This window comes from Glycine soja, chromosome 7 (genome assembly GCF_004193775.1).
Source record: "Glycine soja cultivar W05 chromosome 7, ASM419377v2, whole genome shotgun sequence".
Lineage (NCBI taxonomy): Eukaryota > Viridiplantae > Streptophyta > Magnoliopsida > Fabales > Fabaceae > Glycine > Glycine soja.
This window is the reverse complement of record NC_041008.1, coordinates 11,838,610-11,856,199: the sequence shown is the minus strand read 5'-3', so window position 1 is coordinate 11,856,199 and position 17,590 is coordinate 11,838,610. Positions and strand designations below refer to the sequence as shown.

At 30.4% G+C, this 17,590-nt stretch overlaps 1 protein-coding gene across 7 annotated transcripts; it reads left to right on the top strand.

The window, feature by feature from the left end:
- Positions 1–6,078: 6,078 nt before the first annotated feature.
- Positions 6,079–17,268, top strand: LOC114418789 (protein PIN-LIKES 3-like). Of its 7 annotated transcripts, XR_003668096.1 has the most exons (12): positions 6,083–6,822; positions 7,080–7,265; positions 9,864–9,943; positions 10,026–10,150; positions 10,824–10,945; positions 11,766–12,011; positions 12,592–12,675; positions 13,332–13,432; positions 14,755–14,807; positions 14,900–15,085; positions 15,491–15,620; positions 16,728–16,858. XR_003668096.1 is itself a non-coding variant. In XM_028384298.1 (11 exons), the coding sequence occupies exons 2-11, from the start codon at positions 7,131–7,133 to the stop codon at positions 16,850–16,852; spliced, it is 1,257 nt and encodes a 418-aa protein (XP_028240099.1). In that variant the 5' UTR covers positions 6,082–6,782; positions 7,073–7,130; the 3' UTR covers positions 16,853–17,260. The 7 variants fall into 7 exon arrangements, 6 of the variants coding, with proteins under 6 accessions (XP_028240102.1, XP_028240099.1, XP_028240097.1 ...); XM_028384298.1 differs by lacking the exon at positions 15,491–15,620 and having other exon boundaries at positions 6,082–6,782; positions 7,073–7,265; positions 16,728–17,260; XM_028384296.1 differs by lacking the exon at positions 15,491–15,620 and having other exon boundaries at positions 6,082–6,822; positions 16,728–17,260.
- The last annotated feature ends 322 nt before the right edge of the window (positions 17,269–17,590 follow it).

The following is a 17,590-nucleotide window of genomic DNA, read 5'->3' as shown; positions in this document are numbered from 1 at the left end:
AATATGGTATAGGCGCAAGGCAACTTCTGGTTTGTGATTCATAAAGGTAGTAATCACAATTTTCATACTTTTACATATAATAACTAAATCATATATAATATATATAATACAAATTAATTAGAATCCCAAATCTATAAGAAATATATAAATATATCTATATAAAAAATATCTAGTTTTGAATGTGGCTAACAAGAATTTGGGAACCTGTAGCTCAAATCAATACGCGAATATAATTAATTAATAAATAAGAAAAGCTTTGGCCATTTTCCAGCATATTTGTTGTAATTGACTTGTAATTTTATGCTATAGTACTAGTTTGTAGCCAAAACCATAGGAGATGTTTAAGGTAAATCGAGCATATTTGTTGTAATTGACTTGCAATTTTATGCTATATAGTACCAGTTTGTAGCCGAAAACAAAATGGAAAATGGAAAAAAGAAATCAAAACAAAAATCACTATTTCATTGGGCCAATCTAGCTCAATAACCATAATGTCTTTTTCTTACTTTTTTTGTTGATTTTCTTTTCGGGTTGCCTTAAGCCCATTTCGAATAAAAAAATTAAACAAAATTAAAAGAGGTTTATGGGCTCAAATTGGCTCATTTAGGTTCATAAAAAAACAGAAAATAAAAATGAAGAAAAACAAGGCAACACTCCCTCACATCTGTCATGCAATCTTCAATTTGTCCTAACATGTTAATGAGTATTACTTCATGCACCTCCATACTTTGTTTTCCGCACTCCATTGCAATACCAAAAGTCCAATCGGTAATGTAAAATTACATAATAGATTGTATTTTCTATAACGTAATGGACGCAAGAAGCAAAAATATGGAGGTGCAAGAAGTTTCATTCCATATTTATTCCTTGGAAATAGCTTTTGCACTTCTTTTTTGTGTTTTTTATTTTAAAAAATCATTATTCTTCTCAAAAATTAATTTCTATAATATATTAAATATATTCTAGAAACTAATTTCTGGAAGCTAATGTCTTAAAGTCATCCTGTTGGGTGTGAATGCCAAAGCCCTAACCAGTCTCTAAAATTTGTCATCCCATCCTTACCAGTGCAACATGGGTCGCGCCTTAATATCTCAAACAATAGACTCTATGATATTATTTTTGTTCTTTTTCTTCAAGGAGTTGAGTATGAGAAGAATAAAAACGGTGGAGGTTCACATTTTTCAGTGATCTATGAAGTTTTTCTTTTTCTCTTCTTTCTATATTTTTTTTTTACTTTTTCATGTTTAGTTAAAAATAAACTCCTTTATATTGAGATTAGGTAAATTTCGATGTAGTAGTTTCTAGATCTTTTAATTGGGTTATTAATGAAATTTAATTTGTATATCTATATATGTGCTTGTGCTATTTATATTTAATTCTTCTTAATACCTATTTACCCTTTAAAAGATTTTTGATATATTTGGTAAATGAAAATTTTCTTTATGAATATAGTTCGAAATATATTCTTTTATGGATATGTTCTGCGACGAAGTCTAGGGTGGGAAAGTAAAACATCTTTTCCACTATGCGAAATAATATTTTGGCCGTTAGATATCTTGGCATTAAAATCAACAGTTAAGATAAATATAAACTACATTGGAATTGTTCACACCAAATAAAATAAAATAAAACATGAGATTTTCATTTTTCTCTCCTCAGAGCTTCTCCCTTTGGTCTCCAATCAGCCCTCTTTTTCTGACACCACCCACACCATCGCCATCGCATAATCCTCTACCGCCGTCTAAAGGACCGTTGTCGCTGTCACTACCCAACGGAGGAAGACAAAGCTTCCTTCTTTTTTACCATCGAACATCAAGCACCATCACTAGATTTGTGATCGAAAACAAAGAGATCGACAAAATCTCATATTTGAGATTGAAAATGAAACAACCATTAGATTTGAAAACGAACCTAACACAGGTTGTCCGAATTCGGTACCAACGACACTAGGAACAAATGGTTCCTCTTCAATGACAACGACGACGGTCCTTTAGGCTGCGGCACTGGAGGGTTTTGTGATGGTGACTACGAGGGTGGTGTCAGAGAGAAATAGGGGTGGTTGGAGACTGTAGAGGAAGAATGTAACATCCCATTTTTTCATAAATAAATTTAAAAAGTTTTTTAGTAAAAATAATAAAAATAAATAAATAGTAAATAATAGGTCGTAAATGACCCTAGCTATAAATAGAAACATGCTAGGTTTTTCCTCAACCTCCTCTGCCTCTCATTTTCGTTTTTTCCCTTCTCCTCTCAAAACCCTTTCTTTTTCCCGCAGCTTACTAAACTTGTCTCAGAAAAATGACGATCTCGGACTTATTCACCATTTGATCGTCGTGAAATTTAAACACCAGGTTCACAATCCAATTCCAAGAATTCTTACCGTTGGGAATTTCAAAATCATATCTGAGCTTAAAGGAAAACCCTTCGCATTGTAGCCTTTTAATTTCCCGCAGAAACCCAAAACTGTCTCGGTAAAACTATGATACCGGTTTCGTTAACCGTTGGATTTTCATTAAATTTGGATATGTTGTTTAAAATTCAATTGCGCACACTTCTACCGTTGGGATTTGTGAGATAATATTCGTGGAAGGAGAAAGGAATCGCATGAAGACAGTACAAGTAGAGGTTTCAATCTCTTCTCCGTCTCTCTAACATTTGGGAATTCTATCGGAGTAGTCGGAGGAATAACTGAAGGAATCTCAGGGAACCGCTAGAGATGCTGCTATCGCTGGCTGAAGACACGTGAGTCCACTCAGAGATAAGGGATGAGTTATTCACGATTGGGGATTAGTGAGAGCATGTACATGGATCCTTAAAGTATCAATTGGAATGAGTTTTGGGGTGTTTCTACAATTTTTACTTTATCCTTATAATTATAACTATGAGTTATATATAAATTATATATGTTTGATGAATCATTTGATGTCCCAATGAGAAATTTTTGTGAAATTAATATGCTCTTGTGTTGAGTGTGAACCGTAGTTGATGAAATTAAGTAAGGAGATATTGAGTTTGTATTTTTTCCTTTTTCATGCTTTTTAGTTTTTTTATAGTTTAAAATTGATATTATATTTGAAATTGAGAAAAGAATTCTAATAGACTATGTGTTGTATTCTTAGATAATATATATATGAATTCATGTATACTTATATATATGAGAAAATGTTTATATAATTATTTAGAATTGGTACATTGAAAACTTTCTTTAAATTCATGATCAAATATGATATACGTTGTTGGATTTATATATATATATATATATATATATATATATATATATATATATATAGTTATATATTTATTTATATTAATATTTTATGTAAATAATGTTGTAGTGTTGTTATCGTGTGATTCCAAAAATTATTCAAGTGTTGGAGTTTGAGAATACTATGTTTAGATTTGAGATACATGTGTATTGAGATGTGTGTATTGAGTTATGAGCTGTGAATTATACAATAATCCGACCAGTGTTGATATTGAAAAAATTGTTTATGCGCAATGTTAAAGAGAATGTGGAGGTCTCCTATTTAGGAACCAGTGTTAAATTGTAGCGTAATGTGTTAAATGTGTTGAAACATGAGTGTGAGGTCGTGGTATTGTGTAATTCACTAGCAGTGTTTATAAATAGAATATGTGATAAATTGTGAAATAACATGTTTCTTTGAGATTATAATATTGTTATTGAGATTGAGTATAAGTGTAAAGTTGAACATGTGTTAATTTGTGAGATATGTGTAAACATGTGATGGTGGATTGTGACATTATGAGATGTGAAATTGTGAATGTGTTTTGGTTGTGGATAAGTGTGTAGTTAACACTTGATGTGACATTACTTGTGTTGTAAGCTATGAATTGTACAATAACCCGACCAGTGTTATCTTGAGAAAAGCATTGATGCGCAGTGTTAAAGAGAAAGTGTAGGTTCCCAATTAGGAACCAATGTTAAAGAGAAAGTGTAGGTTTCCTATTTAGGAACCAGTGTTAAATCGTAGTGCAATTGTGTTGAACGTGTTTAAAACACGAGTGTGAGGTCGTGGGTATTGTATAATTCATGAACAGTGTCTGCATGCAAAATGATTTTAGGGGTTGGACCTGAATCAGGAGGGAGAGGCCCTGACGGACTCTTTCGAGTGTAGGCCTTGGGGGTCACCGGGTTTGAGTGCTCCTTTAAGCCTATGCTTGTCCCATATGGTTGGAGCATTCTCGCAAAACATCGTGACCCTAACTGGTCTCCCTATGATCTTACTTAGTGAGAGTGACCCGACAAATCCATTGTGTGATGTGTCTTGTTATGTACTCCTAAGCGCCCCAGGGTGGTTTTTCACTGACATGGTACCACATTGCATATAGGCTTGAGTCTTAGCATAACTATCTCATGCGCTTGCTAATTGTTTATTATGAAATTGATGTGTTATTATGTCTTGATCAGAGCATGTGATTCTTGTGTATTGTGATTGATGATTGAAAAGTGAACTTTGAATGACAAAGTGGTGAAATTACGTGAATTACGTGTAACTAAGTTTTATTTGGTTTATATGATATGTATATCTAGTTGTCTTGTTTCTATATTAGTTAGGAATGTGATTACTCACTCCCCGTGTGTTGTTTGTGTTTGGATCCTGTGATGATCTTGAACTTTGTGTTCGGGGGAGCAGATGATTAGGTGAATTGCTTTAAGAAACCATGTGCTAAAGGACGTCGGGACACAACGCTCTGATAGGATGTGACATTGTGGTATAGGGTTTTATAGACGGCCTTGTTTGAGCCGAAGTGAATTTATTATTTATTTAAAAAAGTTTTATGATGATGTTAGAAAGGTGAATGTGAGCCTGCTACCCTCTTGAAAGGCTTGTATTTAAATATGTTTTAAAAACTTGAATTAAGTTTATTTTATTTTTTTAATTATTTCTTTTATTATTAGTACATATATGTGTGGGGTAGAGGGTGTGACAAAGAAGGGCCAATGAGAAAGTGCAACGAGAATCGAAGCTCTTGAACTGGGAGCAGAGAACGTGGAGCAGCACGATGGCGGCTCTCGTGGTCACGAAACAACAATGACAATGTCGGAACGATGCCATTGATAAGGCGGGTGAGCAGGAGCCTCGCGTGCGGCATGAAACTCGAGGCGAAGAGCGAGTGGAGGAGGAGGCAGTAGGAGCCGACGGTGAAGCGGAAGTTGCAGTGGTGGGTGGTGAAAAGAAAAAAAAAATATTTGATCTGATATAGACACTTTCATGGTATCTCAACTACCAATTTTAATCGAACGGTGCCACCGTGAAAGATATTATTTCGCACGGTGAAAAAGATGTTTTACTTTCCAGAAGTAATTTAAATTCTAACCCTATTAATTAGTAGAATTTATACATTAAGCAAATGTTTCAACAATAAATGAAAGCAGCCGATATCTTATAAATACTTGCAATACTTTGATAAAACTTATCATTTATCAACTCCTTTAATATTTCAATATTGTTTTAAAAAAATTCCTTTAATATTATACTATTTGTTTAAATTATCACAGTATTTTCACTATTTAATTTATTTAAATTTTAATTATATTTTTTTGTATCTTTAAGTAATTAATTATAAGAGTTGCATAAAAAGAACAAGTACTTAAATTAACTAAAAAATAAATTATAATTACTTAACTATATAATTTATAAAAATAAAAATATATAAATTGTATAAATATGTCCTTTTATATGATTATATAGTTATTAGCTAGTTTAACAACAAATTTTATTATAAATATTTATAATTTAATAAATTAATTTAACAGTTTTTAACTTTCAACTAAAAATTAACTTTTCAATTAATTTATTAGCTACTTTTTTATACCAAACATAATCATAATCTCTTTTTTTTTTTTATAAATAATAATACTTTTTTATGAAATATTCTTCAACATGTTTCTTTTTCCTTCCTATTGAAAAATATTTTATTTAACCTTTTCGATTACATTTTAAGATGTATTTTTTAACTTTAATATTATATATATATATATATATATATATATATATTACAGCTGTACACACCCGTTATAAAACTTATCTTCTTTTCCCAAGGTATATTGCGTCCACGTTTGAGCATTCTAGCTAGCTTCAAGTTAACCTTTTGCTTCATTGAAAAGTTGTTTAATCTGTCCATATTTAATTTTATATTTCTTCTATAGACATTCATGTTACAAAATCGATTTTACATGATGCTACCATAAGACAAAGTTTCAACACACACATGACACAACCAATTCTTTTTCATCATAATTCACAACTCACAGTGCAAGAAAAAAATCCACAATTTAGTATAATTTAAACACGCATCTTCTTATCCTTAATATATAATTAAAAATAATTTTTATAAAAGATTTTTTCGCCCTGTGTACTCTTTAAATCAAATGGCCCAAGTCTCCTTGGTATAATTAGTGTCTAGAGAGGAGGAGAATGTGTAACACCACTCCATGGTGTGAAGTTTAATGTTCTTAGAGATTAAGACACCTAATGTATATCCGTGACACCTGGGCACTTGAAGGTAGTATAGTGGTGGCATGCATGCATGCACGGAGAGGAAAATTGAATTTGTATTTCAGTGACAAAAGGGAAAGCCAGGATTGAATTAGATTGAAAACACATCATACATAGATAAGGGAATCAAAGAAGCATATATTATATATATACAAGGCACATGCACGAGTCAAAAGAAAGACAGAAAGCACATCGTCACATGTGAATCGAAGCAAAAAGGAGAAGAGACTAGTGGGTTGTGGCGGATTTTCGAGATCACAGATAAGAAAAAAATGAGTTTATTTTCCAAAACTTTTACTCAGTAAGTTTTATTTATTTGTTTATGAAGTAGAATTTTCATACATTTTTTTCGTTTAAAGAGATTCATAATACATGCATTATAAGTAAAAAAAATTTCCACTGTCAATTAATATAAAATTAACAAATTTATTATATATGTAATTTGTGATTGATTCGTTGTGTTTAGTTATTTTTGTTTGATACTATAAGTATATAATAATATTGTTAGCATTATAATTAAATAATGTTTAATTTTTTTAAACCGGTTACACATATCAGGACTTGATTTATAGTTATATACAAGAGAAAAAGAAGGAAGACACAATCAAAATGGACATCTGGAAGCTTTTTGTCATTGCATTGATGCCAAATCTGAAAGTATTGTTGATTACTGTTCTTGGCACCTTCCTTGCAATTAATCGCCTTGACATACTTACTGAAACAGCAAGGAAGAACATGAATACTGTAAGTTTCATCTCCTTCAACGCACCCTCTTTTTCAACCTAAATATATAATATACATTAATGTTCCAAAATTACAAATTCCATTGGTAATGAGTAAATGTTCCTTATAAATATTAAAATAAAAAAGTATTTAATTCTTATCTTATTAAATTATGAGAAATATTATCAACACATTCTTTTAAATATTCTTTCATCTATTCTAATAGTTTATGACACTAGATTAATTAATGCGAGATATAAAAACACAATTTATAAAAAAAAAATTACATGTGAATATTTTTGATGACATGATAAATTAATGAACTACTAATATGATTGATACGTTAATAGTTAAGTAGTTTACGTTATTACTTGAACACATGAACTAAAAAAAATTAGGACTAAATTAAAATAAAAAATAACTATATTTTATAGAGACAATTTTTTTTTTACAAAAGAGTTTATTTAAGTCTTATTAAAAATTATAAAATTTTGTGGATTTGGCACTTTAACTTCTTATTCAATAGGTCTTACTCACATTATCTAGTTTTTAATAAATTTTTAGCCAATAATAAAAAATATATTAGAAGATCAAGTGTGTATAATAAAAAAGACAAATAACTAAATTTATCCCTTCTGAAAGATGAAAAATTTAAATTTAATCTCTGAATATTTAAAATGTGCAATAAATTAGTCTTATAGACACTTTAATGACAAATTGATCCCTAAACATTACAACTTAATGTCAAATTGGTCTTTAAAAATATAATTTATTGTCAAATTGATTTTTAAACATTATAGCTTAATGATAAAATGATTTCACAAATTTAAAGGCATGACTAATTTGTCCTATTTTTTACACATTCAAAGACTAAATTTATATTTTTCATCTTTCAGATACCAATTTGTCACTCTACCACACTTTCGGGGATAAATTTGACTATTTAAAAGAAGTTAAAATTAAGACACATGTATTATTTCTTGTTGCTAGCACGTTTTTGAAATTAAATAAGAAGTTCTTTATAAGAAAGATGACAATCAAGGCACATGTATTATTTCTTGTTTTTTATCTCTCTTTTTTGTGAAGTAATGGGAGACCCCAAAACAAAAACTAAAAATCGCGAGGAAATATGGTTAAGGTTACATCCACAAAAATGACATAAAACAAGCTCAAAGATCTTAAAATGAGAGTAGCGACCAGATTATTTACAACTTGATTCCCTTCTCGAAGCACATGCTTCCACACAAATCTTTCCCCTAACCTCTTGAAACTATCTATACTTTGGACCAAAGGATAACACGAGTGAGACCCCATGCACCCTTCCATAAGAAATTTGATCACTGTTTACTCATTGACAAGCGGATGTACTAGGTCGTCAAGTAGTATTCGGTAAATAATTAAGAGTATCATTCCCTCATAGACTCAAGTAATACTTGACAAATTTCACAAATTTTTACCATTTAAACTAACAAATGAAACAATAAGAACATGAACTTAGCATTCAACAATAAGGATAAAACAAATCAAAGCTATAAACTTGAAAGTTTTTTTATTTTTAGATAATAAAAAAACACACGATACAACGATGTGAAAATCAAATAATGAAGGTTGTCAAGTTAGATCTCACTGAACCAAACTCTTTTAAAATAAAGAACAACACCCAACTTGAGATTTAATGTTAATATTAGTCTATGAAAGCATTTTCCAATCACAATCTCGTCCTAAAATCAAGTTACAAAAGTATTTTCAATAACAAATCATAATAAACATTAAGAGTAAAAGTAAAACATTAATATTGAAGAACAAGAAAAATATCTATAACTATTTCAAAAAATACTTGAAAATAAGGTTTAATTATAATCTAAGCCCAACAACAAAAAGATTTAGCTACCCATTGTCATGGGTGGCACCAAAATACAATGATGGAGGAAGAAGATTGAAGAAAAGGAGAAATGAGGAAACTTTTCCTTCAATAACCAGTGCTTGGGTCGTGCAAATGAAGCCCCCTTTTTGGAAATGGTGAGTTAGTTCCTTTAAATCCCCAAAATAGCAACACTTTAATGAAAATGTGCTTAAGCCAAAAATTTTGACTTAAGCATATTTGAAAACTTTACCTGTGTGATTTTAGCTTGAGGCAAAAAAATTCAGGCTTAAGCGGTTTTTGCTCAGCAACTTAATTTTTTTGACTTTAAACTTTCTCATTTCTTGTTCTAAGTTTCCTTTCCAAACCAATATTCATTCTTACAAAATAATTCATCCATAAACATATGCAACCTATCAAAATGATAAACTAAAGAGAAAGTTACAAATTCATAAATTTAACACCAAAAAGGTACAAACAAAGTCTTAAATAAAAGGAAAAAAATGAAATAATTACCTAAATTTACATATCTCCATAAGTATTTTCTACAATTATCAATCACCAACAAGGAATTAGATTCAACAATGAAAATACTGCCAACATTAAGATATTCATTATATCCATAAAAGCTTGTGCTAATATTGTATTAAGAACGGAAGGGGAAAAAAATACGTGATGTGCATAGCAATACAATTTTTACATAAATCTTCGGTAAAAGAAAAATTTTATATATATCTCATACTTGAATTTCTTTACAGATGGTATATTTTGTCTTTTCTCCTGCTCTTGCTTGTAGCAGCCTGGCTAAAACCATAACTTTAAGGAGTATGATTACATTGTAAGTCTTCACATTGGTCTTCAAAATTAAAATTTCTCCGTTTTGTTGGTTCAATAAAGATTCTTCGATGACTTATCTGTAGGTGGTTCATGCCACTGAGTATTCTTCTCACAATTATTATTGGGACAGCTCTAGGATGGTTACTTGTTAAAATAGCTAGAGTTCCTCGTCATCTTCGAGGTCTTGTGTTGGGGTGTTGTGCTGTAGGTACGTATATAGCTTATAGATTTTTTTTTAAAATGAATAGGATGATTGTTTTGGAAAATATATGTGATGTATTCCATACAAAAAAAAAATGTACTTGTGATCATTATTCCATATCTAGAGATCTAAAAAATTTGATATGAATTGTAGGACATTGTAGGCAATACGATGTAACTACGAATAAAAAAAACTATTGCAGAATTATAGTCGTATATCATTTTAACGGTCAATTTGTTTAAATTTAAATAATTCTAAAATAAGTGATTTTTTAATAAGCGGATAGGAGATGCTTTTTAAAAAAGCATAAAATCATTTAAAAAAACAAAATAATTTAGACAAACACTTAAAAAAATATGATTTTATTAATAAAGATGATTTTATTTTTTAATAAAAAATAACGTAAACCAACATACTTCATATATACTTCCTCCATTTTTTTTGACATTTTAACAATCTTTTATTTTTTGTTTTCCAGTTCTAATGATTTTTTTTTTCAATTCCATCCTTAATGATTAATTAATGTGTGATTTTAAAGAAATTAATTAATATGAGAGATAAGGAAAGCTACAAGAAATTAATTTACAATTTTGATGAAAATTAAAAAATTAATTATATTTTTTTAAATTCTTGTTCCATATCCTTTAATGTGCGTGTCTTTGGGGTTTGACGTCTACAGGAAATCTGGGAAATTTGCCTCTTATTATAGTTCCAGCTATCTGTAAGGAAAGAAGCAATCCATTTGGAGATGTGGATATTTGTTACAAAAATGGACTGGCATATACTTCTCTGTCATTGGCAGTATGATACTAACTTAGAGGATTTGAAAATTAAGTCTGTGAAATGAGAAATGGTCTTTACTAATCTTTATATGATATTTAATCAATTGTTAATTATTTTTCGTAAACTATAAAGTTTAAATATGTTATATAAATATTACTTGAGACACTACTACATATATGATTTTTAGTAACATTTTCTCAGTCTAATGCTTAATAAAAATATTGTTAGAAACTTTTGATTATTATAAAATTATGAATAAATATTACTAATATATTTGTAATATTTTATCAAATGTTATATATATAATTTATGTTATTAAAATTTAAAAATATCACAAAAAGGATTTAACAACATGAATTTTACACAATATTTAAAAAATATTATAAAAATATATTAGTAATATTTATTCATAATTTTGTGAATTTTTTAAATGTCATCAAAAGTTTTTAATAATATTTTTATTAAGTGTTAGATAAAAAAATATTATTAAATATCACTTTTGTAGTAGGGAGATGATGGACATGTATATATTGACTGCTGTCTGCCAAATAATTTGTCTCCTAAAATATTACATGAACACTTTTTTTCTTGAGTATATTAATTATTATTATTAAGTGAACTTCACACGAGAGACCTGTTAAATAGGAAGTGATTGATTACAAATGGTTACCTTATTTTGTGAGACTTGCATGAAAGAATGTGTTTTTTTTTTTTTTTTTTTTTTTTTTTTTTTTGTATTGTAGTAAAAAAGAAGGTGTTTTTGACATAAAGCATCAAATCATATAGTAATTAACATTAGGATTTTTTTAATTTTTTTTACCATATTCCTGTCTTTCAGCTAGCATCCATTTTAGTGTGGTCTTATGCATTTAACATTGTGCGCATATATTCAACTCAAGAGATTTCCAATGTTGTCGAAGTTGATCAATTCACTGTAAATCCAACATCTACAACAGAAACTGATCCAGAAAACCATTCAAAATGCTCCACACAAACATTGGTTACAACTGAAGATAGATACCATACTAAGAATTGTGTGAATCAACTTGAAATTGAAATTGTGGTGCCAAATGGACAAGAAAAGGTATGACGTTGCATTTATATTCGGATTTTAAAGGTACATTTGGAAAAATTACAGAATTTAATATGTGGAACACTTAAAAAGCTTTAAGCTAGGTTACTCACCAACATTTATCTATGTTTCTAATATAATTAGTGAGTTTACATTCTTTGCTGCAAAACTCTTGTCCCTTAGAAGTCTTTACCATCACTTTCTTATGTCATCAACACGAGCTACTTATTTCTATTTTTGGTCTTCTATCCTCAAAATTTGAATTTGGTCATCTCACATCTTTTTCTTTTTGCAAGATTGATTCTTCCACTATTTTAATTTGGCAATTTCGGTCTATGTGTTAAACATTGAACATCAAGTTAATAAATAGGCCAAAATTGCACACTTAATTAAATGATAAGGTATCAAATTCAGAAGAAAAAAAACTAGAAGGACCAAATACAAATTTCAATTATTAATATATAAAAGGATTAAAAATATAATTAAGCCTAAAAATATGTATTATTTATATAGTTTATAGTGGAATGAAATAAAAATCAATAATGATTGGTGTCTGCTTATTTGCAAATGGTTATGTTTCAATGTTTTACAGAAGGAAAAGTTAATGCAATGCCCACAAACATTAGCTATATGGAGCAACTTGAAGCTATTATTTCCACCTACATTGATTGGAGCGGTATGACAATAATTCTCTTATTTTCCTGAGTAAAATTATTGTCCATCAATTATTTAAGCATAAGCGGGGGAATGCGGTTATACTATATAAGAAAATCACAAAACATAGTTTGGTTATTTGGGCAATATCTTATGTTTAAAAGCCTAAAAAATTAGTCTCAAATTGAACTGTTGCACTTACCAATGGAATAAAATAAAGAAGTTGAACCTTAACAAAAATCCTATAACTTTCATCCTAGTGGTAAGTTCTTACTTGAAATACTATAACAAGCATTATAGTGCGACTCAAATTCAAACTACAACGCTCAATGTTAATATCTTAAGTACCAGAAGTGCCAATAACACTCTTTCTAACACATCTTTCTAGCATTCTCTTTATTATTAATTAAATTTTATTAAAAATTATATAATCACGTGAGACTCATTAAACAAAAAGTGAAATCTATAAATTTTGGGATTTTTAAAAAAAAAATCCATAAAAAGTGTGTTAAAAAAGTGTATTGTTAGTATTTTTTTTTAAACAATGGTTGAAAATGTGTTAGAAGAAATGTGTCATAGAGTATTACTAGCACACATTTTATTTATTTATTTATATAAAAATTACTTTATACTTCTTGCCCACAAAATATTACTTAATCTTTTTCATATTGTACACAGATTGTTGGTTTGATAATCGGTATAGTCCCTCAATTTCGAAAATTGTTAGTTGGTGAAAGTGCTCCTCTTCTTGTGATTCAAGACTCTCTCATTATGATAGGGTGAGTTATCACTCTTATTTGAGCATATCTGGTTTCATGAATTCATAATTTTGGGCCCTTGGATTTAATTGAGACATTTGTTTCTTGGTTCTAAAAATTCTCATTTTTTGTTAATCCATCAGATTATACTTACCTGACCCTAACCTAACACACTAAGGTTTATTTTTCCCCGATCCCTATTCCCCTCACCCAATCATAATTCATAAATCTTGATAGCAAATGAAGGCAACTTCAAATCCCTCGACGAGCTCCTCGTTGTCATCGATAGCGATCGACGCAGGTGCAATAGAAAATGTGCTTGCAGTTGTGCATGTACCAAGTTTCTTCCTCCTCGGAGAATTCAAAAAGACACACCGCATAAGCACACCTGTTTTGTTGGTCACATTGGAGTCTTCGAACTTGGAAACCTGGAAGAGGTCTCGGATCAGGAGCACTGACACGGAGGGCAGCCTTTCCATCGCGTCGGAGGGGTGAGGGTCCAACCAGGTGATCTCATATTTGAGGAAGTCGGAGAGGCTGAGGTTGTTGAAGAGGAAGAATATGATGTTTTAGAAGAGGTTGGCGAGGGCTAATTAATGTCTACAAATAAAAAATCACAAAAGCAACACTATCTAACAAAAAAGAAAATGACACCAAATAAAACCTAACTATAGACCCGAATCCGAATCTGACTTCTACCAAGCGTGTCATAGATAAGCTTCTTATGTCCACCTCGTATAACATTTGAGAATAAAAAATTGTATGTTTACTGTTGTTTATGACAGTAATGAGAGACAATACTTCTCATACACCATACCTGATTTCCGAAGTAGCTATCCTTAAGTGTTCGATGAAAATCCCAGCCCATATTCCACCCAATCTAACGCAATACATGAGAGAAAGTTGTGTTGGAGAAATGGAGATGAGATGAGATTTGGTCTCTCTTCTCCTCCTTGTGTTGTGTTTGGTTCTCAAATTGTAGAACATCGAGCACCGACAAAGAACCATTTAGTGGATTTTTCTGATGTGTTTGGTTAGCTAGGTTCAATATTTTTAATATTTATTAATTTTTAATTAATTTAGAATTTAATTAATAACTTTACTAATGAAAAAATTATTCGTTAATAATAAAAACATAACTGTACTAAGAAAATACAATATGACAAACTAACCAAAATTATGAATTTTTAAAATTAGGAAATTAAATATTTTAATTAAATTTTCGAGGGAACAAAATTAATGAATTCATCTAATTTTGGAGATTAAAATTGTAATTTCACTTTAGTTAAAAATGAAACTAGATACCTTATTTTACTATACTTTCTCTTTATTTTCCTTTATAGGGATGCATGCCTTCCAGCAATGACTATGTTGGTTGGGGCAAATCTTCTTGAAGGTAATCAATAACATAAATTTGTCTAATTCATTTCTTCAATGAGATAATCTATTAGTTTCATTTGAAAATGATGTCATTTGGATGCTCCTCAGGTTTAAAAGGGCAAGGAGCGCAACTTCCAATTATTGTAGGCATTATTATAGTTAGAAATATTGTCTTGCCGGCTATAGGTGTAGGCATTGTTAAAGGTGCTGTCCATTTTGGCTTGATCCATCATGATCCATTATATGAGTTTGTTTTACTCCTTCAATTCGCCCTTCCACCTGCAGTAGCTATAAGTAAGTTGTTTGTTAAATTTAAAAATTAGTATTTATCATTTCTGGTCATATTTATCAAATTAGGCATGAGAATGTGACCCGAATCTGCAGGGCCTACCCCGATTTTGATAGAAAAAATTTGAATTGACGGAGGTCAAGGTTGGGGTTGGATTTTTCCTGACGGCCAAAGTCGAGTTCGGGGATAAGATTATTAATACCCGTCCCACTAATAATTAATTTACAAAAATATCCTTGCATATATATCACACTAAAATCTGAAACTATTGGATTGAATTTTATTCTACTATTGAATTAGCTTTTATGTTGTCATGTATGATTTACAAATATGTTGCGGTTGCTATTCAAAATTGTATTTTTCATTCTATGAAAAATTATATTTTTTGTAAGATTTTATAACCATGTTAGGGGTGGGAGACGAGGCGGGAAAAACTCGACCCCATCGGGAGCGGGAATGAGGATAAATCTATAGTCTCATCGGGTTTCAGGAGCAGGGGCGGGGTGAAAATGGAGAGTTGGGGGCGAGGTTGAGGGCAAGGTAAGTAAAAACCGGCCCCAACTTGTCCCGTTGTCATGCCTACATCAAATTGATTCCTATTGCGTTTAAATGTATGAAAATAATCTATTTAACAGGAGAATTTGTGTTCGATTTCTATTATGCGAAAAATTTTCTTAGGTCAATGACACTAAAAAATACCCATGATTTCTAACCAAGAAAAAAAATACATTCATCAAATTGATTATTTGGAGAAAGTATATATAATATATATAATTACCTCCTGAAATGAATACGAAAGAAAATGTACGAATATTAGATGATGGTGACATCCTAAGGTATATCTACTTTTCATGAAATTAAAAATCGTAAAGAGAAGTTTTGCATAACAAAAGGTTTTCAAAAAATCATAAAATTTTATAACTTCCACTTCTTATTTAATGAACTTCCCTGGTGATTTTATAGTTTTTCATAAATATTAATGAATTACCAAACACATGGATCAACTAATATAAGATTGTTTCAGTTTAACTAATAGTTTGAATTTGAGTCTTGAGTATATAATTATATTAAATACTTAGAAATTTTTTTGCTGCCCATAATAAAGTGTATTACTAACACTTCTTAATTTGACATTTCATGAGAGAAAAAAAAATAGTGTACACGTTTTTTTACGTGAATGATGCCTTCTACATATACCTGTATTTGTCCACACACACATCCATTAATAGTATTCATGCACTTAAATTTCATGAGTACACATGTATTTTTGTATGAATGATGACATTATCATACAATATTAATCATATACAAAATAAAATTTATTCTTACATAGTGTTTGACAGTTTTTTTTGTTATCTTTTGGTAAAAGTAGAAATTCTTCTAATTAACTTTTGCAGATTTTTTTTTTACTTTTAATTTTCCTGTGTGGAATTTCTTTTTATTTCTCAAAACCTCTTTAAATCATGATTAACCTAATCAAGAGAGGCCTAAAATACAATGTCAACCATGATCTCAATTGAACCTTTTTGCATTATGATAATTATGGTCCACTTAATATTCAAATTTCAGTTCACTGTCTTACAAATAAATTTTGAACCACTTGTATTGTATAATTTATTTAACTGGAATGATATATGGTTGTGTCAGGCACATCTACTCAATTGTTTGGAAACGGAAGGGGTGAATGCTCAATTATTATGCTGGCAACTTATTCTTGTGCTGCAGTGTCTCTTACTCTTTGGTGTACATTCTTCATATGGCTTGTACTATAGTTACCTAAATTTTATTGCCTTATATTTTTCCTTTGACTTGCTTATGAAGAGCTAGACAAGATGAATAAGTTGTTTTGACTTAAGATTTTATTATGTTTAATATTTTGGTTTTGATAAGAGTCTCCCTTGATGAGGTGACAATTTTAAGTTGTTTATGTTGCTTAATTGTGTGCATATGACTGACAAGGCGGTCAAGCTACCTGCACCCGTCTAGTCCTATCATTTTGTGGCTCTTTCTGAGAGACGGGAATGTAAATAGAAAATATCGCCTGGTGGTTGGGTAACAATAATGACATTTGTTGATATGCCACAACTTGTTTACTAAGATCATCATATATTATTAATGTGTGCATTCCATTAGAGTGCTACTAGGTGCACCAGCATTTTTGCTGGTGCACCCAACAAAAATTATAAATGGCAAAAAATGCCCTTGGTTTTTTTTCCTTATAAAAGCTTTTTTTTTCCTACGCTTCACACATCTACCATTTTTTTTCGTTGCTTTTCTCTATTTTTGTGGTTTTCGTGCGGCATTGTCTCGGGTTCGTTGGTTTGTTGTGAACGATTAGGTGCGGTGAAGGTGAAGGTGCGTTGCGGTGGTCGGCGACGACAAATGAGATACACAAAAGGTGGTGGCTGTGTCGTGGGCGTACAGATTACTTACGAATCAAGTTGATCTGTAAGAGACTTACGGATCAACTTGATCCGTAAGTGACTTACTGATCAACTTGATCCGTAAGA